At 46.8% G+C, this 27,491-nt stretch overlaps 1 protein-coding gene across 6 annotated transcripts in view; it reads right to left on the bottom strand.

The window, feature by feature from the left end:
• Positions 1-655: 655 nt before the first annotated feature.
• The window catches only part of LOC135388716 (potassium voltage-gated channel subfamily H member 8-like), a 487,577-nt gene continuing 460,741 nt past the window's right edge, over positions 656-27,491 (bottom strand). For 5 of the 6 annotated variants that reach the window (XM_064618453.1, XM_064618454.1, XM_064618455.1 and 2 more), the window contains 9 exons: positions 21,490-21,650; positions 16,577-16,784; positions 13,526-13,708; positions 11,612-11,811; positions 10,525-10,774; positions 9,350-9,570; positions 8,168-8,295; positions 6,926-7,086; positions 656-5,953 (listed from right to left, as the gene is read on the bottom strand). In XM_064618453.1, coding sequence (XP_064474523.1) covers positions 5,334-5,953; positions 6,926-7,086; positions 8,168-8,295; positions 9,350-9,570; positions 10,525-10,774; positions 11,612-11,811; positions 13,526-13,708; positions 16,577-16,784; positions 21,490-21,650 — 2,132 coding nt within the window. In that variant the 3' untranslated portion in view covers positions 656-5,333. The remainder of the gene's footprint in view (positions 5,954-6,925; positions 7,087-8,167; positions 8,296-9,349; positions 9,571-10,524; positions 10,775-11,611; positions 11,812-13,525; positions 13,709-16,576; positions 16,785-21,489; positions 21,651-27,491) is intronic. The other variant, XM_064618458.1, reaches the window with a different exon arrangement.

The following is a 27,491-nucleotide window of genomic DNA, read 5'->3' as shown; positions in this document are numbered from 1 at the left end:
ACAGTTATTGTGCCGGTATTGCGAACATTAGTCCAATATTGGTCCAAATATACTGCCAGCACAACGTGTTGGTCCATTATTGGACCAATGTTGGTAATACCGTCCCAACAGCGGTCCAATCTTGGACAAATATTGGCCCGACATTGCCAATGTTGGTTCAGTATTGGGCCAATATGTTGTGCTTCTTGGGGAGTACTCGAATTAGCCTGCCTCCGTGGCTGAGTGGACAAGGTGAACGTGAATCCGGTTCTAATCGGGACACCGGCCTTGATACCTGCGTGTAAGGTGTTTGAGCTCTGAAGCACGACCCCTACTTTTGAGACGTGCGTGTATAGCAGTGGCGGAAAACCAAGTATGTCACTCGTTCGCACCTAATAACTCTCGTGGTCATGCATATTCTCATAGGTATACCACATTTACAGGTCCGTTGCACGTTGCACTCGGAGAAGCGTCGCACGACTCTCCGACAAAATGTCTGGGAAAAATTAAAAGAGAAAAGAAACAGTCTAAGAAATTTAAGACAGAAACATACACACGGTGTAGTGCAGACCTCACAGTTGAATGCTCAGACTGCCAAATATGCCTCCTGCAAATCCCCACCTTTGTCTCTCTTGTTCTTGTCCACACGTCACAGAAAAAAAAAGAGGGAAGCCGCTTCAGGAAATGTTCTTTATTGTGCATACTGTACAACGGCCATCACGCCCCATTGTAAGAGCCAACACCTGTATGAGTACTCCTATGAGTGACCTGTCTCACCAATGTCATACTATAAGATGAAAAACAGAGTTCACTTCCTGTACGAGCCAATCTGGTGGAGGAAAGCGAAAGTGGTTATCATAGCGGTGAGAAAGTGTACGGAGGAATCCTGAGAGCGCAGTACACCGATCGATTGTCGTTCATTCGAGTCGCCCAAGCTCCAGTGCGGGGTCTCCAACTTAAGTCCAACACTAAATGATGTTTTGAAGAGGAGTTGGTAGAGTGGAGGGATCGATACTACCTTTCGTTTTTTTCCCGTTCCTTTAATGCGTCGATCTATGACACCGTTTCAACCGCGATCATGGTATGTACGGCTATATAGATTTCATAGTAGGAAGGTTCCATTCAAGATGCCCTGCAGAGAGTATTATTGACTTTTGTTTAAAATTACGTAATTTACTGTAATTGAAACTGGCACACATTGCGTCTATACAAAAAGACAGGAAGAACTTTGTGCGCGAACCTGACTGAGCGGGTCTCTTGTGATGCCCTGTGTTGTCGATCCTGCGAGAAAAGTACTCGATGTGAGCCAGGACAGTAAAAATGGATAACGTACCAGCTAGTTTTATTGAACCAGTTTCACTGAAACGGTTCACGAAGGGTATCGCGAAGGACCAATGAGAAGAGGGAGTGACTCTGAATGGAATCCTTTGGTTGGGCGGCAGCAGAACCGTTCCGCGAAGCGTTTGAGTGAAAACGATTCACTCATACTCCCTACTATCTATTGGTAACGTAAGATCTGCACATTCTTCCAGAACTCTCTTGGTCGATCATTGCAATTGGGAGTGTCTGTTTTCTATATTTGAAAAAAGGAAGAACAAAAAAACCTAGGTTGGTGGTACTTACGCATACCTAAGCAAAAGAGGACACGACCTATACCATTTCCAAAACAACTTTGCCTGTCTGTGTTTGCGTGTCTATCATCTTGTGGTAGTCCCGTTTTCACACTGTTCAGCGTTTCAGAAATGACCGGTACATGTTTTGATGGATTGCACGCACTCACGGAGAAATCCATATTGGGAAACATAAGCCACAGTGTCTTGCAAAATCACTCACGTTATCAAAAACGCGAACGTGATGACCGAACCACGTGTTGTCATTGAGCTTAACAAGTATTCAAAAGCGCTTCCGAAATCAGTCTATAGGCCTAGTCGCTTGGGCAGATAAAGGGGATGTGACACATTCATCTATGTAGTTCGTTACGACGTGCACACATTGTATAGTGAGTGTCGTACTTGGCCAGATACAAAACCCTCGAACGCACGGAGCTCGTTACGGAGCCCGAACGCACGCCACGTTAAGCTATGACGTCAGACCAGCGAAAGTCTAGGGCAATTCCCCTTGGTAGACGTACGCACGTGACGTCTCCCGCGCTGCGTCTCAGCAGACGTTTCCAGTGACGTTACAGCCCGATGAGTTTCGGTATTCGCTGTGCCGATTAACTACGGGTCTCCTACCCCCTGCGCTGCGAGACTTCGAATTCAGGTTCCTATCGATTCGAATAATTTCCTTTCGCACTTATCCGGCATATAGCTAGGAGTGATGTGTCGCATCCCCTTTAAGTATAATGGGAAGCGGGAGCGTTTGTCGAAATAAAACACTGTCCATATTCTATTATATGCTGTGTGTATGGCTCAGGACTTCAGAGAGCCTTATTTCAGGATGTCACACGATATTGTCCAAAGAGAATTGAACGTTTTTATGACACATCGACTGGACATTTTGACCTACGAATGCGCGCAAACTGTTTGAGTGGAGTACTCAATAGTATTCAACTTGGCAGACAAAGAAAGGAAGTGTGCATCTATTGTCACATAACGTTTTTTTGTGAGGTACTTATTTTTTCGCTTCCAGTCCTGTGGTCCGGAGCGTTGGCGCATTTCTAGTTCGTACACATGCAAGCGAAATAGCCACGTGCAATGAAATAAAAATAGAAGTACTAATAAATATTCCTAGTCATCAAGGCCACCGATTACGTGTTACCTGTCGGGATCGCTCCTACTGAAGCACCTCTGGGTAGAGCTACGTTGCTCCAACCAATCACTAAAATGAAAGTACCGAAAGAAAGTAGAGCAGGTGTTTTTGCACCCGACTCTTCCAGATAGTCTCACATTCTTAGTACCCCTGTTATACCCCTGTTGCACGGGCAGCCTTCAACGACTGTTGTAACCAACTACCTCTAAAAACGCGCGTAGCGCCAGCAAGCGTGCATCGTGTCAACCTGCCAAGCAGCATTGGACTCAATGCCCTTTTAGAAGTTGACACATTGCACGCTTGGCGGCGCTAGTTTTTGGTTTTAACGGCCGTTGAAATGCTGCCAGTGTAATACCGTATGCCGACGGCAAACTTAAGGCCGTTAGTGGAACGGCCGTTACTTCAGCTGTTGCTCAACCATCATTTCGAATGACATCGCTCTCTGCCCTGATTTGTTGAAAATGGGAGGCGTACACCTTTTTTGTGACAATTATGCAGTTCATAATTGCCACACACACACACAAAAAAAAGCGTACGCCACCCGTTTTCAACAAATCAGGAACGAGAACGATGCCATTCGGGATGATGGTTAGTTCGTTAGGAGCGTGCGATGCGGTCAAGTTCATTTGTAAGAGAGTACAGTATGCGAATACTTCAGCTACCTAGACAACCATGCAGTTGGAGACCTCCACCTGAGAGCTTCTCTGATTACTGAGCCAGCCATGCTAAAACTGCAGCCCCAACAACAGACGCGCGCTGTCCACCGTAATGTGAACGCAACCTATTGCATATTAGGAGTTCCTGCTTCGAAAAATCCCAGACAAACAGCTGCAGTATTGCTCTGTAATGACCCTCAACGCTGTTGCAGTACTCATATCAAACATACAAAACTCAGTGTACCCACATGATGCGGTATAACGAGCTTATTCTTTAAGTGAACCACGCATGATCCAATGGTTCATCGCTGTTCAGATACTGGCGACATTGGTTGAAGTAATGTTGAACACAGTACGTGTTCTACAAAGCAGCAGAGGAATATTGCTTTGCCTATACAGCTCAGCATGTTCACGCGTCCGTTGGATTCTTTTTTTTTCACACGCTTTCTGGTAATGCACTTCTGCAGAATCAGCTGACTTTTCTTACCAGTGCAGTTTCTACGTTGGTAAAGTGAATACCAGTCAGTCTGGAAAATGAATTTGCAGACAAATTACATCTGGAGGAACTTGTAGTTTGGTACTCGTATACTTCTGACTGACCTCTTTACCTGGTTGTCGAAAAAAAAGAAGAAAACAAGATAGTGGAAAGGATACAGAGGATAACCTAATACGAGCAACAACAGTGGGAAAAAATTTCATAAATGGTATCCTTACCTAGTATTGAACAAATCATAAAGCCAGTTTCCTTGTCTTGTGACGTACAAAATGACTTTCTGACTTTCCACTGTGATTTGCAATGCTAAGTAATGATACGGATGATGAAAAACTGGAGGTATTGAATTAGCGTTTTACCTAAGACCTCATTTGGCCTGGTCGGTGCAGTAATGCTCATCAAGACAGCTCAAGAGATAAAGCATTCCCATGGCATCCAGTTTCGGCGTTGCGCTTTCTGAACCTGTTGCAATGTTGCTAAACGGGGTTGCACCAGCGGTTAACAAAAGTCAACGAAATTTAATATCAGCGGTGGGGCAACGAATTAGCTAAAAGGACACTAAAAATTTAGCAGTATAAGCACCAACATATATAAATCGTAACAAAAAACAATTGCCCGTTTATGCAATAATTTTGATGAAAAAAAAAAATGACAAGGAAAGCAAAATAAACAATGCGTAGAACTGCAGTGGTAAGCAATAATCTTTCCGATGTCATAGTCAATGAAGTGCACACAGCGTTCCTGGTCGTCCAAGGCGTATGCCAGCAGCGAGGGCACAGCGTTTCGGAAAAAGCATAGGAAATAACCACTTGCGTCAAGGCAGACACAGAACGCCGATGAAGAAAATTACAGTGAAATCGTGATCTACCTACATATCTCACGAGAACCCGCATCGCAACCTCTCTCTCCGACGGAATGACTTAATGGTGGAAAGGTCAAAATGTTTTCACATATAACACTCTAAAAGGGTGAGTCAAGTTCTTGCATGCTTGACAACGTAAGCAAATGAAGGCCCCTGCGATACAGATCTTCTTGGCTGAATATTACCTTCTCCGTGATTTTTTTCCCCTTCGGCTCGTATTTGCAGATTGTAATACTGTAGCTGTTGTGCCGAAATGAAGAAATTGTGGTCCATTAATGACAGCGTAGGTATCGTTCACGCAGCGTGCCTGGAGAAGACACCAAGGAAACAGTATATCAAACGGAGGATGTCTGTGGTATGGATGTCAGCTGCGGGAACTTTGCACTCTGACTGGGTCTCTGTCCTTCGTTTTTGAGCAGAATCGCGCTCTCGACGTTCCCGCGCGCTCGCACTGTGCTCCTCTTCGCCCAGTTGTCGCAGTGACTGTGAGTGACTACTAGGAAAGGACTAGAGGAGAAACCCTATGGCTCTTTACCCCGCGGTTCCCCAGGAACGAACTTCCGCTGCAGTCCAAATCACCAAGAAGCACCACCTAAAGTTCCGTTGACAATCTCCTACGCAGTGATTCGTCAATGTCTACCACATGTTCGGGTGACTTGGCGATGTCCAGAGGTCTACTCGGCGACGACGACGCGGTGACGTCGTTCGAGAGCGGAAACTCGGTAGAGACGTGCCACGACCTGTTCGACAAGGCGTACGGGGAGTTGAGATCTCTGGAGACCGTGAGAAGACCACTGTCTTCTGAGGACGCCACTTCACTCGCGGCGTACGCCGGGCCTCCGCGGAGGGCGCTGGGTGAAGGCTGTCCGATGACGAACCTCACACGTTCTTCATTGGACGACCCCGAGGAATAGCCAGAGTTTGGAGGCGGAGACCCCGAGTCAGCCATTTTGGCCAACATGTCCTCTAGGAGAGACCAGTCGGTTTGGCAGGCTTGCGATGCCGTCGGAAGAGGTCCTGGGTTCAACAAGGTCGGGGAAGATGTTCGACTGGGACTACAAAGTTGATGCAAGAGCCGAAGCGCAGTTCGAACGTCGTGCGTTAAACCGGACACGTCCTGTGAGACGCCCTTGAGTTGGGTGTCCATGCGGTCGACGCTCGTGCGCAGAAGTTCCACTTCATCACGCACTTCAAACATCTCTAAAGGTTTTCCTGTAGGGCGAGAGGAGGTAAAGGAAAATGGAGGTGGAGGAGTGGAGTGGTGGGGAGGGCAGAAAAAAAAAGAAAGACGTTGAAAAAATATGCATTGCCAAGGGGAGCGTCTTACAGCCATGCATATGTACCTTTCCTTTCTTTTTTCTTAATAAATATATCCTCCTCCCATGCATATATGTAGTCGAATAGTGTACAGACACAGTGTAACTAAAGACTGAGGAGAACAGCGCTTGGGATCGCACAAGTCGCTTCGAAACTACGTGTCATGAGATCACGGACCAATAATAGTATATTTTTGGGCCTATTCATTGTATTTCAGTCTATCCATCAGACTGCCAAGCTCTTGGAGTGCGGCGATTTGTGCGACGAAATTTCTGCAAAAGAACAATGATCAGAGCTGATCTGTAGCGCCTGAGAATGGTCTTTGTTCTGCACCCGCTCTAGAATCCCCTACACTTCCGAGAAACCGTAAAGGAATGAGTGAAGTTAATGTAACTCCATAACGTGACTAGAAGCCCCAATGAGGATGGCTCGCAGCCTGACATCAACCCGCACGCGGCCACAGAGTATTTGGCCAGCGTCGTACCCCGTCCTTAGCCAATAAGGTTTTTGTGGCAGACGAGCCCCAACGCCACGGCAGCAGGTCCAGGCTGCGTCTCCAAACACTCGCCGCCAGCGCATTGCTGGTTTTTGAAGGCGTTTTCGTAAATTGAATTTGAATTGAATTGCGCAGTGATCAGACACCGTTCAGCCAAAATGGTTTGTATCGTAGCTCCTGGCGGATATCTTAGTAAAACAGGGTTTCGTGCAATCCTAAATGCCATTTCCGAGCCCCTTTAAGGCACTCAGAAAGCGTCTCATCTCGGTTAATGGCGCACCTCGTTGGTTGTTGGTTTCCGTATATGCACAATTTACGTGTCATGCAAACATAACAACGTTTCATGCTTAATGATTTCGTGAATCATTTACCAAGTTGGGGTAATGTAGCGACTGGCCTCAATTTTTCCATTGCAAGCGATGTGGGACTCCGGAAGGGGGAAGCGATGGAAGGCCGTCTAAGGAAGGTGGGATCCGCTGTGACTCGTGATGGTTGCAATAAGGGGGGTTTGCAACTCTCCCACATGTCGTCTCTGAAGGGCAAGAAGAGAGGTACTTAGGAAAGAGAGGTACTCAGTGGGCGCTCACGTTTCTGGTAATTTGGCAATTCAGTGAAGCTGCCTCCACTTCAGGTTAGCTGTGGTCTTACTCAGTCTCAAGTCAAAAGATTTTAACAAGGACGGCACGGGATACACACGTCCACTACTTCTCGGATTTTCCCAAAGTTCCTTTTCCAGAACTTCGTGTTTGACTTTAACTTCGGCTTTACAGGACACCAGGACATAGCAGTGCCAGATCAACTACGCTGAGAAGGTCGATCACGACGATAAAGGCATGAGGTATGCAAGTCTGTGTGAAACTCCTTCTTCGTCCAAGCAAATGATGGCCGTGAGCCACTAAGGGAAATTGACCAGGACAATTGGCCGAACTGCGTAGTCTGGAGGAGGAGGAGGAGGAGGAGTGTCGTTGGGAGGAACCCGAGAGGTCTGCCTGCCTGTTTAGGCGGCATGTTTCTCGGGAAGGGAAAGGTGGTGGAGAGGAGGAGAGGAAAGCGTGAAGTGGAAGACCGAGCGGAATCCGCTCGGGGGGAGGATAGCTGCGTCCATGGGCCGACTTCAGGGGAACTGTGCCGGCATACGCCTATTACACATCTGAGGGAAACCCAGGAAAAACCCCAGACGGCACAGCCGGCCCGCGGATTCGAACCGCGGACCTCCCAGTCTCCAAGCGCACGCGTTACCGCTGCGCCACCGGAGCTGGTAAAAAAAAGCTGGTAGTCTGCCTTGCATGTTTGCGAGCGTCTTATTGCTTCGCTGTCAAATCCACTTTACCGAACGTGATAATTTATAAGTTAAAGTGTCCAGTTAGGAATGTTCAACTATGTACTATAGGATTTGGTACTTTCTTGAAATCCATAATGTAGTTGCCCATGTAGAGAACCGAGAAAAAGAGTTTCTATAGCAAGAAGCTCAGCTCAAACTACCTTCTCGTTTGTGTTTGTTTTCTTATCTTCTAGGGTTAACCTCGATGGTACGCTCTGGCGCATGTATTGTATCACATGCTAATAGGAGCAGTCGCAGTTATTTTCCCCTGGTAGTTGGAGCTGTCACTCACCGGGATTTTGCATTGTCTTGCGTATTGGACACGGGTGAGCCTGGTGCAGTCTCGTCGCTCCCTGTTTCTTCGTCGTCTTCCGATATGGAAGGCAACGTAAGGGAACACATTCCATTATTTTCTTCAGCCTGCAAAGAAAAGTTGCTACCAATGAAGCATCTGTATAGCCACGTAAAATTAGCACAAGTGCATATTGGAGTCTGGAAGTCATCTGCGCCCATTGGCCACGTACCAATGACCTAAGACGCTCGCACAGCATTACTCTTTGTTTCGTGAATATAATGCGTAATGCAAGTAGGTCGGCTGTCTGTGCTGCTTCCCTATTGCCCGTGGAGCGACATAATTGGTCCCTCTCCCAAATAAGGGGGTAATGTTTCAAGATGCGGCGCATGTGGTTCCTTCTGTGTCAATGAATACTCCCTCACTGCTGCCTTGTGAGTGGACAGTACAAACCGTCACGTGGTGTCCCGTAACATTACCCTTTCCCCTGCGCAGATACAGACTGCCGTAGCGTATTCGCAGAGCACTGATGCATCATTGGAAAGAGCCTGCCGGAACCCGTTAATTGCTGGCATTGTTTGGCATTTGCGGCAAGAGGTATGCCGACGTTGGAATGAGGGTATTGACTTCGCAGCTTTACAGTCAGCAGTGCTCTAGGGATAGGCCGAGAATGTTTTACTCTTTCGTGCTCGCAAGGTTCAGGTTCCAGCGCGATCCCCCGCACCTCAACCGGAAATGTCACGATAGGGGCAATAATACATGTCGAACAGTTGTAAACTTCTGATTAGCCGAAACCGCTAGAGCGGACCGCGCATCGCTCCGGTGATACCGAGAACGTCCTCGACTCTTCCTACCTTCGTCTTGCGTAGGGAAGGAATTTAATGTGCACCGTCGAAGAGTATGGTGTCTATGATGGCATGGTTCAGGAAAATTGTTTACAGAAATCATAAACGGTATAACCTTATCAGGTCCACGATTTAAAAAAAGTCACATTTGCTAAGGCCACGCAGTGTACAACCGCATTCAGATAGACTACAGGTCGGAAACCCACCGGTTGGTGAGGCTGTTGACTCCCTTCCCCCTCTTCCGCGAGAGGTCCTGAGAGCCGATAAATCTCGATGTTGATACTAACGATTCAGAATGTGGACAATAGTCTATCACACTGTACAAGGAAAGACCTACTTCGTTTTCGTATCCCTCACGGAGGTTATATGTAAGATCGTGGACGATGTCGTGGCAGAAGCTTTCGGCAAACTCTGGATACAACTTGAGCACTTCTACCAGACCCGGAATGAAAAGGCACTTGAGGTCGCAGTACGTCAAGGCCTTGACGTCGCTGCTAGACTTCATCACCACGTCGGTGTTGCTCAGCGAGATGTCGCTACCCACCAGGTCGCCTTTTCCTGCAAATCACATAATCCTCAATTAGTTGTTTTATATCCTCTTTGCGCAGCAGCAGTACTTCGATATTGCATGCAGTAATGATTAAGCGGCCCCAGAGTAATCTTCTCGTGCAATACCGAGTTTTAGTAGATGGTGAGGTACATTTACCATAACGCTTCCGAAAAACGCGAGAAGCCAGTCGCCTCGTTAATTTGAAGGGGCTGATATCACGTTGTTCATATTCGATTCTGCTCTTTCTTTCTTTTTTATTTTTTTATCGTACCGAGTACTTAGTGGTTATCATCTACCAGCACTCCCTACTCTGGCTCTCAGTACACGAGTTCAGCGACGCAGGAATCTGTCCTCCTGTTGCGAACGGGATTACACTATCTAGAGAGCGGGCAAGGGAGAGGGAGAGAGAGAGAGAGAGAGCTGGTGCAGGAGCAGTAGTTTCGTTTTGCCCCCAGCTTATCGTCATTACCGTCAGCTTACCGTGCCGATCGCTGACGACAGGCACACTCTCGCCACGGAATTTGTCATCCCGTGTTTCCAACGTATCGAATATAGTATATCGTTGAGTTTGAGGGAAACGGGACGGACGACGACGAACCGCGGAAGTGGTCAGAGGAAGAAATTAACTCTTCTACTTTGTCCTTGTGTATGTACGGCAATTTTATTTAAAACGTGCCTCATCTAGTTAAATACTGTCCGGTTGTGATACATTCTTTTAATTGACCACTTCTGTGGGTAACATCATCTGCTCCCGTCAGGTGGAGGCGGATGAAACCTTGGATTGCCAACGTCAACGGCAGACGGTCTGGCAAACAGGGCTGCAGTGATCACGATTAAGCGCTAGTCTACATCAGTGCGCACAGAGTGCGTTTAAGATACCACGGATTAAGACCTGCTGTCACTTTCAGTTACGTAAGTCCCGAATTATATACGTGTATATACTCCCACAAGTAATCTCTCACCGAGGATGGCGACCACCATGCTGTCTTGCAGGACTTCCATGGAGCCGTTGCAGACGAGGTGGATGTACGAGAGAGCGTCACCCTTGTGCACCAAGTACTCGCCCGGTGCGCAGAAGTTCGAGCGCACGTGGCGAGAAAGGAGCTTGAGGCAACCCTGAGGGGCGGGTTCAAAGATGGGCAGAGAGAGAATCTCTTTGTGCAGGTGCATCGAAACGTCGCCCAGCAATTCGTCAGGAAACTCTCGTAGCACCTGCGTAGAAAAGGCATCGCGTACGAATGACCGAAAATATCAAGGGCGACACTGTCCATAGAGGCGTAGAGCCTTGTACTCGAATAAGAACTGGTGCCATTCACCAGTTCAGGATTTTGATTATGTTTGCGATGCTTAAGGTATGAGATGAGAAATAAAGCAAACACTTCTGGAAGGTGTATTACATTCGTTGAAAATACGTCCGAAATAAATAATTGGAAGCATAGAATGCTACCTGCATTGCTCACATTTTCCTCTGGAATCTGCGTTTTGTCACGTATTACGAGTAAAACTCAGTTCCACGTGCCGACAGAAAAAAGAAAAAATCATTATACAGCCCATGCAGGCCCACTAAACATTGTTTGAACGATCAAGCCTGTATACTTAGGAAAAAAGCACACGGTTTGCTCCTTAACAAGACGCTGAATACCTCTCTTACAATAAGAGACATGAGACATTGATTTGTCTGGGCCACTGCCTGCTATTGCAGCAGTGTGCCTGTGCGTGTGTTTGAAAACGTCACCAATGCAATCTGACGATCACCATTTATTGAACCCGGCAGAAAAGCACGTGTACTGTTCTGCGGACTTCGATAAAAATAACCTGAAAAAACGTACGTTTTTTTTTGTTTTTGTTTTTCTTAAGACACGCTATCAGAAACCTGCAGCTGACGGGCACGTGCACTATACAGGAGTAGCATTCCATAGTTACATGCAATTTCTGCGAAAACGGGGCCTGAGGTGATTGGACCTTTGCTACCTTGATATTTGTGTGACCGGTATGTATCTAATTCCGCACATACATGGTGCGCTCTCCTACAAGCAAAGTGGTGCATACCTCGTTCGGATCAATGCCGTTGTTGAGAGACCAGGTGGTCTGGAAAAAGTCCATCATCCGCTGCCTGAGCTGCTTGGGGAGCTGATGGAGCCGCAAGAAGTCCTTCAGATCCCGCAGCTTGGTCTGGTAGAGAGACCGACGTGCGTACATGCGCTGGATGATGGCCGTCACGTTGCCGAACACCACGGCATGCATCAAGGCTATGTGTAGAAAGGAGAACAAGAGCTGTGACCCCCTTTGTCGTACTACGCCATCGTGTGTTCCTTATACACCGTTTTCCCGTGGACGCCGCCATATTGAAAACGCAGCGCCGTCTAGCCGGGGGAGCACGTTGAAAACTATTTACTGCCAATGCCAGAGAGAAAGAAAGCTCACGTGTCGTGTGCTTCCTCCCTGGCATCGCCTTCATCCTTCTGGAGTGTGCTGGGCGCGAAAGCGCTGGGTGTGTGGCTGGCTGAAAAACGGTGTATAGCGACTTCAACTGGTCGATTCGGAGCAGATTAGCTTATGGCATAAGTCATTTCAGATCAACTCGCCCCACCACGAAGCGCTCGATCTTTCCGCCGGAACTCCAACAGAGCACTGCTGTCACATTCGCAACTTTGAAGACGCAGCAACAGCGAGCGTTGGACCGAATTGCCGAGCTTGCCAGGTGTGCGCAACGACCTTGGGCAACCAGGCTCTGGGCGCAATAGACCTCTACCTGGTAGTCAGACTGACGTTGGTAGACAGACTGAAACCGAAACAAATCGGAAGGGGAGGGCTGGGTTCCACGAATGGGCACTTGTTCGCTGTCTCCTATTGAAAGAAAAGTAGGACCGAAGGTCGCGTCCCTTTCAGAGACCATCGTAATCCCCTCAAGACCGTGACTTTCTGGAGCGACCTTGTTCGCCCCTAGCTTGGAGCGTAGTTCAACTCTACCAAACTCGTGGCGCTGTCGAACACTATGACGTCTTATGTTTACAAACAGGGAGAGGTCTATTGTTTTGCTGGTGGACTCGGATCCGGTCCCTCCACGCCGGAGTTTATCGCGGTGTAGTGCGTTCAGCCGCTCGCTCTAGACCGACGAGTGGGAATTTGCCATAAATTTTGTTTGGGAATACAAACAGATGTGAGAATAATTGTTTTATCCAGCCAATGGTCTAACATTTGTCCCTTCTTAACGGATGACACCGAGCACACACGGCACAACACGGCACATGTATGAGCACAGGACCTAAATGATGGGCAGTGGAGGAGAACCTGAATGAATAATAAGTACGGCATTCAGACAGCAAGTGCGCAACGGCTCCTGGCGAACACAAGTTGCACGGGCTTCGGTGTTATACAGTATTGACCCTGAGTTACCGTTCCGTGAGCCTCCGTCTCTCCCACGGCAAACTGCATCTCTCCTACATCGGTGACAGATGATTGTCCCGTAGAACGTTCGACAACCGCTGCGTAACGTTGGATAAACTGCTTAACTATAATGAGCATGACGTCGAAGATGATGCTGAGCATATTGACCCCCTGAGCTCAGGATTTCGGGGCTACGCCCTTCCCTTCCTGCCTTTAGATCACGCGTGGTGTCCGATATTCTCTCTGGTATGACAGTTTTCTTTCTTTTCTTTTTTTTTGTAGGGCTCAGGATTTTCACGTTCTACCTGAGTAAGGAAAGAGCTTCGTGTAAGCATATTTACTGGACAGTGAGTTGGGTTTCACCATGCGTCAAGCGGCGGTCTTTCCACTCTCTACTCACTAGCACTTTCTGCTCGAAGGTCCAGTGTCCACCCCACAAATTCAGTGGCAAATTTCCTCACTCACCGTCATACATGAATTTTCTGTTGTCTGTCTGACAAAAAGTTACGTGTAATTCTACGCCCGATTATTAAAGACATTAAAAATAAAGAAACACCCGAAAGAGCGGGATCTAACCTCCAATAAACATGGTGAGTATGGAGAAAACCTTTTCAGCGTTCGTATTGGCAGCGACGTTTCCGAAGCCGACGCTGGTCAGGGAGCTGGTGGTGAAGTACAATGCAGTCACGTAGGTCGCGGCCATGTCCAAGGGACGGAGGACGTCGTACTGAAGTTTCACCGATAGCTGATGCAGCCAACCTATAGGAATGATAGAAGTTCATATCAACAAAGTAAGCGTGCTAAATTGAAAACATGTTGCACTGCCGGTATTGCGAAGCCTCGTCATGTGGTTTATCAGAAGCTCTCAGAAGATTGAAAGGGAGAAGCTGCCAAACTTGGGATTTCAGGATTTTGGCCAGTTAGGAATACAATTACGTTGTGTGCAGACACTGTGTTAGTCCTGGACGCTTTTGTAGATTCTTAAAGCATCAGGGTTATAGCTACTATTGGACAACTGGCATTGGCATACAACTAGCACTAGAGGCTGAATCAATAATTAGGACAAATACCACATGTAATCCACACTAACGTCCACGCAACCTCCATAGGAGATCACTGTTTGGGTTCTTCGTGAGGCTTGGATGTTGAGCATCTTTTGACTCTTGACTTAGCCTCTGCAATTTACCGTTACTATACGAGAAAAAAAAAAGGAGGCGAGAGTGGCCAAAGTGTGTGGTAAAAGTGGTCAGAGTGGGGAGACGGCTATACAACAACAACTACTTTATTTTGATATGATGAATAGGGAGTTTCATCGACAGGGGCGATAGTCTACCCCATTGCTCGTGGTTATGTGGGGAATGAAATAATGAGCCCCTTCAAAATACCGATCGAAGTCCTATGGAGTCCAAAAAGGTCAAAAGAGCTTTGAGGGCAGAGCGTTGGTGGGCTGGATTTGGCCAGGGACCAAGCAATTTTGAGAGAGAGAGAGAGGGGGGGGGGCGGTGGCGAGAGTCCAGCTGATTAAGAGACCCGGAGAGTGCGGTTCGGTAAGGTTGGTAGTGCAGGTAATGAAGGAGAATGCGCTCTAGATCTTCTAGAGCACCGCAGGGACATCATCTGGGAAAGTCAACTTGTCTCAAGTGATAACGCCACTGAGCTGTAAAAGCCGCATCGAGTCGCATCCGATGAATTAATGCAGCACCTTGAAGAGAGGTGTTTCGTGGCATGCGGAAAGCGCGCGTTGGGATCAACTCTTCTCAGCATAGATGGGGGGAGAATGTCGGTTGTCCATTGGCGGGGAGCCAGTGGTGTCACGTAGCGGCGAAGAATGGAACGACGGTCTCCTCTCAGCAGCGCAATACTCGTCCGTCTCCGAGACGAGAGAGCTGCTTCTGCGGCGCTGGGATCACTCTGGATCATTTGGTTTGTGCATTCCTACTTTAAAGGCCAAAACTTCGCTCGCGGATATTCTGTTTCTGTTGAAATTGGTGAAAGGTAGGACTGGGGGGGGGGGGGGTTACGTTGGGTAGGCGAGCGGTCTAGCGGACTAGATGCTCTGATTTGCTCCATACGATAAGTTTGCGCTGTGCCTCGCGTTCTAGCAGGTTGCATCAGTCACTGCTTCATCCATCTGCACTGAACCATGTGATGCCCACTTGTCGCATGCAGATGATGTACAACGATATCGTGTGTCCACAGCTTGACATCTTCGCTGATTTTAATCATTTTAAAAGGGTGCGCCATAGTCTTTTAATGCTAACTCTATGTTGATCATTTTAAATATATTGTCTGTCTCACTTTTCTTTCCTTTTTTATATGCTATATACGCTTCCTTGTGTCAACTGTTTATTACAGATTTTTCTTCGTTTTACGTAGCTGCGCTGACGTTTAGGCTACTGATAGAGCTGTTGTAAGGCAATTTACCCTTCCTTTTCCCTTTCTTCTTTTCTGAATAATGCGCCCTGGAGTAGCCAGTCCCGAGTGACTCGGGACTAACATCTCCATTTTTTTCTTTTACAAAGCAATAAATCAATCAATCAATCAGGCACTTTACCAAATAAAAGGACCAAAAATGACCAAAAATATGTGTGCCTGGCCACGATCGGGTTCTTATGCGCAACATTGCCGTCTTCACCGACAGGGCTTCAAAAGCGCATTCTTAGAGCAATCACGCTAGCGCCACCTGGCCAACCGTGCAGCGCCCGCGGAAGCTCTGTGACGAGTTTGTACTATACAACAATATGGAGACTTATCAATTTGTAGCAGCTCGACGTAGGAATAAACGCCAGGGAGTCCGCCAAAAAGAAGCGGAGCTGTTGGACAAGGGCTAGAACCCCCTGTAGCAAAACAGCAGCTTTGCAGATTCTGTGCACAAATGTTATAGTGCAATTGCATCAGAAGTACATTCCTCATAATTGAAAAGTTGTTTTTGGTCCAGGGGGGGGGGGGGGGTATATGTTTATTCACACAGAGGAGATGTCAGCCAGTTGGTCCAGGGAATAAGCGCTCGGTGAGTATAGCAGTCGAAGCGTTAGTCACTGCATGGGATTGTGAAGTGTATCAAGTCCGAAACGAAGCAATTATCCATTTGTTAGCATCGCGAATACCATAAATGTGTGTGCAGTTTGAAGTTTACTGTGTCTAAAAATATTTAGTTTTTACCGAATTGATTTTGTATGTGAGTCACTGAGTTTGTTGTCGGGCGACCTGTCGTTGCTTCGCCGCGTTCACCATAATTCATCTCATATTAACCTGTGTGAAGTGGAGTAGGGTCCTGCGGCTACCACGGGGAAACATCCCATGTCATCATCACTTCTACTTCATTTATTGTTGTTGTTGTTGTCAGGTGTGAGAAATATGGTGAATCACCTCTCGGTCCTGTCGTTAACCTCTCGTTTCACCCCATATTTCACTTTTGTGAGTACACCCAGGATCGCAGAAAGCGAGTGAGTACCCATCTTTTTGTGAGTACCCGTTCCCATCGAAGCGCTACTCCTCCGTGCGATTTCGTAGTGTATTGCCAACCAGTATATGTACCAAGCAGCCAAGCTAATTGAACGTTTAAGTATATAGTCTCCTAACTTACTGAAAGAGAGAGAGAGAGAGAGGAAATAAAATAGTACGTACTGATGTTGTTCTGCGGGTAGTGCTCCATCTCCTGGACGGCGATGACGAACCAGATGCAGGCGAGCCAATGAGACAAGAGTGTAAACACAAGCATGAGAAGAGTGAGGACAACCACGCTGTACTGGGAGTAGCGGTCCATCTTTTGAAGGAGCCGCGCTAACCGGAGAAGTCGTGTCAGCTTCAGGAGGTGCAGGTACATTTGATTGTCCTGCAGCAGATCGTCAACACAAACGGGTTTAACGAATGCGCTAGTTACGTAGCTGTCGTTACTGTTGAAATCAGTGGGGGTGTCCGTACATGGTGTCTATAATGGGGAGTTGCAAAAGCAGTCAGATCGTTATTCCAAAGGAATTCCAGGTTCCAAAGGTAATTCCAGTTGATAAAGGAAATTATAAAAGCCATCATAGCCGAGAAGATAGATCAGAGTTTACAACTGCACCCGTCTTTTCTCTCGTTTACCATAAGGAAATGGACTTAAAAACAACCGAAACACACACACACACACACATAAAGAGACGATGATGAGATGGAGCTGATGCCGGCCAGCAGGCTGGGCGCTGCCCCAGTGCCATTTGTGGAAATTTATGTACATGTGATACGTAGAATATCATACAATTCCTACTAAGTCTCGTCTGTGTTTGTCTGACTTTATGTCGTGTAACCTGCTTGAAACAAACTTGGACCATTTCGGACTATTGTCAATGTTTCTTCCGTAATTACATACATTGGCATTCCGATAGGCAAATTTCTTGTGGTTCGGAACAACACTGAACAGTAACTAACAGTAACACCTTATCGTTTCTCGACGTTCTTCGTGCTGAACGATGTTTGTTTCTTGGAGCATATTAACTGATTGAGAATATACGTTACTCAGGCTACAACCCACATACAGCTTCCGAAACATGATGATTTAGTACGTGCCTTTCGTGTGCTGACAAATTGAAAGCTACCAGTAGCTGCGGTAATTTCTTCAAGCTATACCGCGAGAAGATAAATTAGATTAGATAGAAACAGAAACACATGGAGATGTCGGGCCCGACGTGATCTAGAATCGGCTGCTCTCCAAAACTAAAATTGGCCGCGCAAACGTTTCGCCTGGAGCTAACCTTTCCTTTATCATATCTGATTTTAAAAAAAGACAACTAACTAAAAATAAAGTGCAAAACACAATCTAAGCATACCGATACTGAGGCACGCACAGGTTACGATGGGTCCGACAAATTTTGAAAATCATCTTTTGTGTACCTGCAACTTCGGCACTAACTAATGCAACAGCATTTCAGGTACGCAAAGTGCTCGCAGTAACAACATCGGAGACGCAAAGACTGAGACCTAGTGAGCTCCCTAGTAAGCCTCATCTATACTAATCTACCGCAGGGACTCCTACTAATGCAGCCTTGCTTTCATGCCTAAATCACGTAAGGGAGAATCATGCACTACATCGAATTACTTTCGCTCGCCAAACAGACTACACGGTGATGGCTACTTCCTAATGCACACGAGGAAAAGCTACATTAAGCTCGTTGCAGTCCCAGTCAGAAATTGTTCTATTTCGAGGGTGGTTGTCAATACATGTAAGACTTCATCGGCAGCGCATCAGGAGGGAACCAATGTTTGCAAGTTGCATGAGCGGGGCACTCCGATGTTGTATCATCACCTATTTATGCTTCCCTCTATATGAAAGAATAGTACTGCACGCGCTGTGATTACCCACGTGTTTGCATTTACGGGCTGTACAGCTGCAGTCGAAAGGAAAAACGACGGGTTCCATATATTGCAGCTTCGCAGATACAATATAACAAATAAAGGGAATTGGCTAAGAAGTACAAACTTCTGGGTCGGTTTTGTGGCAAAAATATCCGTTAGTGCACCGCAAAATATTTACTAACAGATGGACATAACGCAAACAGGAAGAAAATGGAATCGGTTCTCAGAAATGATTTTGAGTGAGATGGATTGGATTACTTGGACGAAAACAAAAAAAAAATGAAAGAAAGAGAAATAATAAATAAATTAAATATGGAAACGATAGTTCCACAAATGGTGGAGCCGGGTGCTCCATAGAACACTTGAAGCTGCGAGCTGCTTCAGCGAGCTCCCAAGGATCATGGCAAGCGCCTGCTTCGACCACACGGGCTCTCTTGGTCCAGACCGTGCACGTTTCTAAAGCGGATTCGCGACAAAAATAACCTTTAGTACGCGACAAAAATATTTACTGACACATGCACATAAAGCAGAAAATGTGGTATTGTGTAGGATGGAAGTCGACTGGGAGACTTGGATGAAAAAAGAAAAAGAAAAATGTGGAGACGGTGGTTTCACAAATGGTGGAGGTTGAAGCTGCATGTGCGAGCGCGCGAGGAGCGTTGCAAGCTCCTGTATTGACAACGCGGTGTCTCTTGGTCCCTATCGTGCAGAACAAGATGCTTTGATAACAATACGGGTTTATCTTCGAAAATAGCAGCAGAAATCGCCAACCAATTTCGACACATCGGTGTCAAAAAGTTCAATCTGTAGTATTTGATGTGTTTGTGTGAGTACCTCAAGTACCTGCAAGGGCATTACGTGAGGGGGAACACGGTTACTAAATACGTGAAGAATGTCTGCATACACAATAAGGTACTGCTCGCGACACGGTTGTCTGAAATCTCCTGTCAGCAGTTCGCAAGCCAATATTTCCTTGATTTTCGTCGAAAATGTTGTTACAATATTGAATTTGAAGGTGGACCATATGCTGCACGTGTACCTTATTCGAAATAAATGATCTTGCAACACCTCGGGATTTGAGATAGGGTAAACCGCGGGGTGCTGATTTCAGACAACCGTGTCGCAAGCAGTACATAACTACATAAGCTAACACATGCGATACAAAGGAAACATATCACGGGATATAGGAAGGGAGTTGCCTCAGGACAGAAGCCGCCGATATTTCGAACAGAGACTCTTCTTCTTCTTCGTCTTCTTCAGTCTCTGTTCGAAATATCTGCGGCTTCTGTCCTGAGGCAACTCCCTTCCTACATCTCTACCGGTTCGCTGGATTTCTACCCATCTACTATATCACGGGATATGTATGCCATAATGGACAGTGAAACGTGAGTGACTATACGTATTAGTACAATGGGAGTAACAGGGCCAGTTCACTGCGAAACTTGCTAAAATCGTGTATGTAGACTGAGGAAGGTCATTCCAGTCGATAATAGTCCGCGGAAAGAATGATTGAGAGAACTGTGTCGTGTTGAAAGGAACCCGCTGAAGATTAAACGAATTGATCAAGCCGGGGTGAAATGTGATGCGCATGAGTCATGAGGCTACTTCTTAAAGACTGAGTATGGAATCATTTACGAAAAAGACGCGAGAAGATTTCCTGCGCAACCAGGGATAGGGAAGCTAGAGGGTGAGTTTAATAGAAGATATACTGGACGGGCACGATTCTAGCACGACTCAAGGAGGTTAACGTGGTTAGCATGAAAAGGGTCCCAAATGCTGAGTGCGTATTAAAGTTTTGAGCGAACGAAGGCGGTGTAAGCTATTTCTTTGGTTGATGATGGAGCATGTTTGAGAGTCGTGTACTATTTGCAAGTTAATCGGGTTTCCAAATAACATGTACTTTATTTCTTGTCTCAAACCCTAAAGTTGCGCAATATAAAAAAGACAATAAAGCGTTATGAAGTATTTCAAAGAAGTGTTTCAAAGATGCACTGCTGTGCACTTTGAACCATTCCTATGCATCAAGTTCTTTTCCCAGCTAGAAGAACTGGCCACAAGTCGGGGTTCGCGCAACCCCTAGCCTGCTGCAGAGTCCAGTGTATCTTCGATTTTGAAGCTACATCTTCAACTGCTACAATTTGAAGCAAGGTGTCGTGTGCCTGCTGCAGCATCCAGTGCAAGACCTTAGCGAAGGTAGCGAAGGTGCCTCCGTAATGCACCGTATATCTCTCCTAAGGCACGGTACGCTTTGTTTGTCGATCGTTTTCCAAAATAGGTATTTTCGGCGTGGTGGGGAGGCGAGGGGAGGCAGTGCGCGTCATATACTGGTAAGTGGAGAGGTGCAGTATAGCAGGAACTTTTCGATTTTCTCATACAACTTGGATTGCATTTTTTGTACTTGGGAAACGCTTTTCTTTTACATAGGAAAGAGCCCTGATGTCGTGCCAACAGCTTATGATCAAATAAACATCAACTCATCACCATCATCATTTCAATGAGTACTTTAACTGATCAATACCCCCATATCCTTATGTGGAATATGATCAAAATCCAAATATATACGTAAGGTGGAGCTGAATGAAACCCAATCCGGGCATTTTTTTCTTGACACCATCCATCCCAGAAACGCGCTATTGATGAACTTCATACCCTACTGGGAGCACAACTCTATGCGCGTCCTCTCTATTTGACTTGGGAATCGTCATGATTGGTGCATGCGTTCACAAGAGAGAGAGGGAGAGAGAGAGAGAGAGAGAGAAAACGCAACTTCCTGCCCTGAGGGCGATGACTCGCCAAAAAGGCGCAATTCTGCCCCGAAGGTTGGTTCAAAATGGGGCGATTGAGACTTTTGAGTCGCACAGTAGGACGCATATTATTTTGCGTGTGTGTGTGTGTGTTGAACTTAGTTCCGGTACTTCCATATTTACAGACCTGAAGCTCCAGATGTCTAAGCATGATAGGTGGAATGATACCGTTATTTTTGTTTTCTAAATACATGTACAAATAAAAAATACGTTCAACTGCAAATTTTGTGTCTCATTTTGCCTCACCTTAACCAAATACTCTTTATGCTCAGGGGAGCTGCACCAGCGAGAACATTAGGCCGGATCGCAAACGCGTGCGGAGCACTCTAAGACAAGCAGACAAGCGGTGCTCTGAGACGAGAATGACATTTTCTTGTGCTTTGAGATTAGAATCCTCCTCACCCTGCTGTAGAGCCCAGCTGCGTTGAGAAGGTCGAACGGTAGCGCAGCCAGAAGGTCGACGATGAACCATCCTCGGAGATAATTGACGGCCACGGACTTGGGCTTGGCTACCACTTCGCCTTTCTTGTTCACATACGTTGTGCGGAAGTTGAGACCAATGTCTGAAATAATTGAAATAGTAGGTGATTTATTTCGATACAGTCAAGGTCCCATGACATCATCGTTAAAATATCTGGTCACCACAACTGATCATGTTACTTTTAAACGTGAACCCACACTGCTCATTGATGTTTAAACTGCAAATATGATTACACCCCTCTGTCTATTTGTACATAACATAGAGTTTTCGTTGATATTATGGTCCCTGTACTCTTTCACAACTATGTACTCGTGCTGTTTTTAAGTGTCGCAAGTATTGCATCAGTACGTGTTTGTGTGAAACCATATTCATATCGTTTGTAGAATCGCTGTTATCTTTCTTTCTATTCTTCCTCTCGTTCGAGGAGGTAGATTGGTGTGTCACCATCGGCAAGGCAGTCGAGCGTAGGATCCCAAAGTTTATTTTTTATATATATATATTGTGGGGAAATCTTGTGATAGCTGATCGCTATCTCGGTACGTTCGCCACCGACGCCGTAAGGGGGCGTGTTGTTGTTTGGACTTGCTTTGTGTGCGCGAAGCCAGCGCCCTCGAATTGCTTAAAAATGGATGCTGCGTGTGAGATAGGGGCTTTTTCCTGCTTGCAGGCTAGGCGGTGCGGAACGGGACATTCTGTTTGGTATGTAATAAACTGCTGTTCGCATTGTATTTCTTGTATGCCAACTCTTTGGCCGGGAAACCGGCAGTGGTCCTGGTGAGTGGGTTTTGCCTGCAGTAGGGCAGTAGGATTCCCACAAACTGGTGCCCAACGTGGGGCCCACCGCCGGTTGGATAAAGAGTTGTGCGGTTGTAGGTTAGGCGCGTGCTGCCGGCATTTTAAGCGACGTTCTGATTTTGGTAGTAGTCTGTTGTAGTGTTTCTGGGGTTTTCTGGTTTTCTACTTCCCTAGTTTCCCGCCCGCCTAGCCGAGGACGCCATATACGCCACCGTAGGGGTTGGCAGTGCGACTATGATTGAGAGCTTCTCAGATCCTGTCCCAGGAAAAGCCGGGTGCTGCCATTACAGGCAGGACGCCCTGACGGTGCCTTTTCGACACCTCCACTTCTTCCCAGTACGGGATCTGTTCTGGCGCACAGCCGTAAAGCAGAATAAGCTCTAAGGATGCAAATTCTGAACGCACGTCCCACGTGCCGGCTTTTCGCTTACTTCGCTCGAGGCCTTCTCTTCCCGTGAGGGCTCGGAGTCTTTGTTCTTTTTCTTTGCGACTTGCTCGCAGTGCTTGAGCGCTCACCGGCGCCGTCATCATATAACGGGAGTTCCGACCGCTGGACGCAAATAGACTCTGCTGCATGCGCACTTGCAATTAATCAAGTGTCGATCTATGTGCCTTCGGCACGGCGCAGCTATTTTATTCCTTCGTATTCGCACGAAAGTTTCTAACGCAGGCGTGTACAGGTTGGGACAAAAGTTTACGGAACACGCGGGCATCGTACTTTTTCTTCGGGGCGACACCCTAGCGGCTGCGGGAAGCGAGTGAGTTCACTGTTTCGGAGGGGTGGAAGGGTGCGCTGTTAGCGGCACACAGTGATAGTTCCGGTGTCGCTTGGGTGTGCATCTGAAGTGGAAGCTACCGCTGTGTGTCGCTAACAGCGCACCCTTCTACCCCTCCGAAACAGTGAACTCACCCGCTTCCGGCAGCCGCTCGGGTGTCGCACCGAAGAAAAAGTTCACCGCTCGCGTGTTCCGTAAACTTTTGTCCCAACCTGTACACTGAGAGGCACCCCTGACCCATCAGCCAGCTTCAACAGTTGGGCGTGGGTGGTTTTCTTCCGAGCGAGCTTCAGGTGACGAAGCCGCTTATCGCCGTTTACTGTGCGGGTGTGTGACACTCGTCCTTGATCAGAAGGAGATAGTTTTCCTCTCTTATCGGCGAACGTACCGAGATAGCGATAAGCTATCACAAGATTTCCCCACAATATAAAAGAAAGTGACAGCATTATTGTGTTAATACAAATTACAAGATGTTAGCAAAGCAACCGCAGTTGAAGTTAAGGAAACGGCCCCTCCAGGCGACGTTGTCACTTACCCGTGGTTGACAGGAACCCTGTCCTGAAGTGCATGTGTGAGACCGCTCGAAGCAGCGGTGTACCGCTACTTAATTTGGATAGCGAACACAGCCACAAGCAGAGGCTCATTCGCTCCCTACCATTCACGATGGCACGAATCCAATAAGTCACTGATAACATAATTTGCGTTGCGTTATAAGCAATGCTCCCTGCAGCATAGTCGTGAAGGAGATAAAGCTCCGCACTACGAGCAAAGGCGATTAAAAGCCTCTTAAGGGAGCACGAACGGATTCTATACACGCTGATGCGGCACATATGCCAGCTGATGTCGCGCTGACGATGTTGAAACTTTTAGATGAAAAGATTTATTGCTGCCTCAGACGTGCTCTGTACCCATCAGCTTAGTGGAGGGTGGATGACAGAAAACGAGGAATGTTTTGCGCAGTAGTGTCTTGTATCGCGATTTAACGGGATTCAAATCAGTAGAAAAGAGATCGGAACGGGGAAAAAATAAAGTGGCACAGCAGGGTTCATGTAGGGATTGAGAAAACCGCCGTTTGCGGAAGTTCGTCGGGTGTTTATCAGCATCTATTTCACGTAAAAAAAATCGAATGTTTCGGCATTAATATTACGACTAAAAAATAAATGCCCAATTTGGGTGGACATACTATATTTCGGGGTAAAGGTCAAGAGTTGGCATTTCTAGGCAAACAGAAAGCACAAACAAGGCTAAAAATTATACTGCAGAAAATACGAGGTTTCAAATAACAAACGCGTAGAAGTTGTTGAGGTACACACAGAGGTACACCATCATACTATCATGTCACATGGCAACACGCTTATTTTGGTCAACGACATGCAGTTTCGGTAATACGCGCTTTACATTTACGCTATAAACTTGCATTGTAAGGACGCTTAGGTAAGACACATTTTGACAACTCCATGCTTACTGACACTTTCGAGCATGGCAAGCTCAAAACAGACGGGATAACAGCCTTATCTGCGCAAGCATAGAAGATATCTTGAATAAATATCTTCAGATAATAAATTAAGGCACCATCGCGCATGAAAACTGAGAACATTCCTTTACACACAATTTGGACGTTGCTATACCGATATATACGGAGTAGAAGGGATATATTCGAACTTTTTCGCAACATACCGAATTTGCAGAAATACGTTCGGCGGGTTCATTTCGGCATTAACCTTATTCATAGATCCGTACTCACGCTGCCGAGCTCAAACGGTAGCGACTAAGGACAGCGGTTGTGCTCTACCGCTCGTGACAAAACAGAATCATGTCAGAAAGTGCACTCTAAAACATTGATCCTTATCGTATAAATGACATCAGTCAACTTCTGTACCGAAATATGCAGCTGCTTCCTTACGCTAATGAACATGAAAGTACCTTCTTGTAACACGTCATGAACATGTCAAGTATTACCGTAGAAATACAAAAACGTTCATTGGTCCCCCTTGGGTTTGACCGCTCACGTCGCAGTTGGAAAACAACGTTTTATGTGACGAAGCTCTTTCTAGTCCACATAACCGGACGCGCAGTCACTGTCCCGTAATCATTACCGTCGACTACTTTCACTTCCACGAGGCCCCTGTTTTGTCTTTCCACCCAAGCAATAACTGCGGTCACCGACCCGATTTAATAGTAGCCACTCGTCACACCAAACACTCCTCCGCTACACCCACGTGCTCTTCCTCCAGCGGAAATATACGAACGCAAACCGGAAGAGGATCAGCATGAGGCGGTTCTACTGACTATCAGTTTGCTTCCTCATTGAACCGCACGTTCTCCCAGACACAAACAAGGGGAGCATGGCATACCACGTAATCGAAGCCTACGCTTGCAATCAGCAAGTCAAACACAAGGCAAAAAGGATCGCGCGAGACGTGAGCATGACAAACAGGGGCTCCCTGTCCCATTGAAACACCTCTCCACGGACGAGGAGAAGCCTATGCGCCGTGTCCATCATGGTGTTGTCTTCCACTAACACGCACGTCGCCACTACGTCAAAGATCATATACTGCCCGAAGGCATCCTGTTACAAACGAGCTCTTTCGGCGGCTTCGTCTTGCTCTTGTCTCGGTGTTGTTTACGATGAGTGTGTGTCACAGCTATTTTTGCGCTCGACAGTCCTTGTCTCTTTACTCTTTTCCCGACAGAGTTCCTCGCACAGCCAGTGATGTCCGCAGACCGTATTGAAAGTGTCCTGCCATGACGAACGTTTATTTATTGACAATACGTTATAATACGTTATAATGGAGTTAGGGCAGCTTGAACAGGAATGTATTTTTCGGAAGGTACGGCGCGATTCTGGCGAATGGAAACTGAATTGTGTTGATCTAAAGGTTGACATGTGAAACTGTAGTGGCCAGCTGGTGCATGACTGTGAAATAAAAACGAGACAAGGATTTCGTAAGTACTCCTTCTCTCGGTTTAACTTCGCGATGTAAAGGTTGTAGGGTTTTCGAAATACAGGTAGATTTTTTTTTTTTTTTTTTGTAATCCTTTATACAGTTTTTTCTGAAAATCTATGAGAGAAGCATAGATGACGTTTCAAGGCAGTTGTGATTTTACGGCCCAGCGGACATCATCTACAACATGACTACTTAGTTAAAATTTATTAATGAACTCTTTAATTAGGGAGTTTCGGGTAACACACGCACATAAAGAGACTATGATGAAATTAGGCTGATGCCGGCCAGCAGCCTGGGCGCTGCCCCAGTGCCATTTGAAGATAGTGAGAGATTTTTTTAAAATTCCGTGTTAGTGCCGCGAAGCAACTGTGGCTATGAGCGGCGTACAGACGTGGACAGATGGAGAGAGGACAGCAGGAAGGAGCGGGGGGGGGGTTCAGTATGCGCCCTGGGCCGACTTCAGGGGGAACTGTGGATCCACTCTACTCTGCTCCTAAGCAGGGTTATGACGTCACACACATGCGCATGCGGCCTTGCCGTCTGCTGTACACGGCAGTTGGCCCTCTTTTGCTTGACCGAGTTTTGAAAGCTTCACGTTTAGATTTAGTCTAGGAAAATGTTCCAGAGCTATCTCTGTGAATTTTGCTTCCTAGAACCGTCTTTCCGTACACTTCGCAATATGTGGGTTTGGTTTGTTCTGTGCTGCTACGAACCGTGGTTGATGGGGTGTTTGACAAGGGTCGTAGGTTTAAACTCTGCAGTTTTCGACAACTTCGTAATAGCACCCCATTTCACCCGGAATTTTCGAGGTTTAAAAACAGAACCAGATTGTTGTCCCCATTCCTCTTCCCGAATGCCCATTACAATTTGGCGCCAAAGCAGCGCTCGAAACTTTAACGTGCACCATCCTGTAGCGCAGAGTAATTCGAGCCGTTCGAAAAATGCTGTCAAAGGTGGCTACTCTACCTCACGCGACGCTACGTCATACCCTACTCGCAGGTAACCCAAGTTGAATTAAAAAAACAAGAAAAACACAAACACACACGCCCACTGCCAACAGATCACCGTCTAGTTCAACCATTTCCATCGCTCCATAGCACGTGGCCCTCTGACGTGGAGTGAGCGCTCTCCTCCCTGCGCTCCCAATCGGCGCGATTTCGGCTTTCGTTCTACCAAAACCACCTCAGCGGTTTCGGTCTCGACTCATTCGCATAGCAAAATTCGGCGACATACGAGTGTATATTCCAACGCATGTGCGTGTTTCAGAACTTTTAAAAACTGAATGGTTTTCGACGAGTCTTGTCTCGCATTCTGTTATCTCGCTTTTGCGCAGAATCCCCTAAAGAGTTGAATAATGAATTTTACATAATTCGTAATCTTGTAGTTGCATACTCTTTTCGAGAG

The sequence above is a fragment of the Ornithodoros turicata genome, chromosome 3, assembly GCF_037126465.1.
Source record: "Ornithodoros turicata isolate Travis chromosome 3, ASM3712646v1, whole genome shotgun sequence".
Taxonomy (NCBI): domain Eukaryota; kingdom Metazoa; phylum Arthropoda; class Arachnida; order Ixodida; family Argasidae; genus Ornithodoros; species Ornithodoros turicata.
Note: the sequence above shows the minus strand (reverse complement) of the source record. Positions and strands in the feature narration are given on the sequence as shown.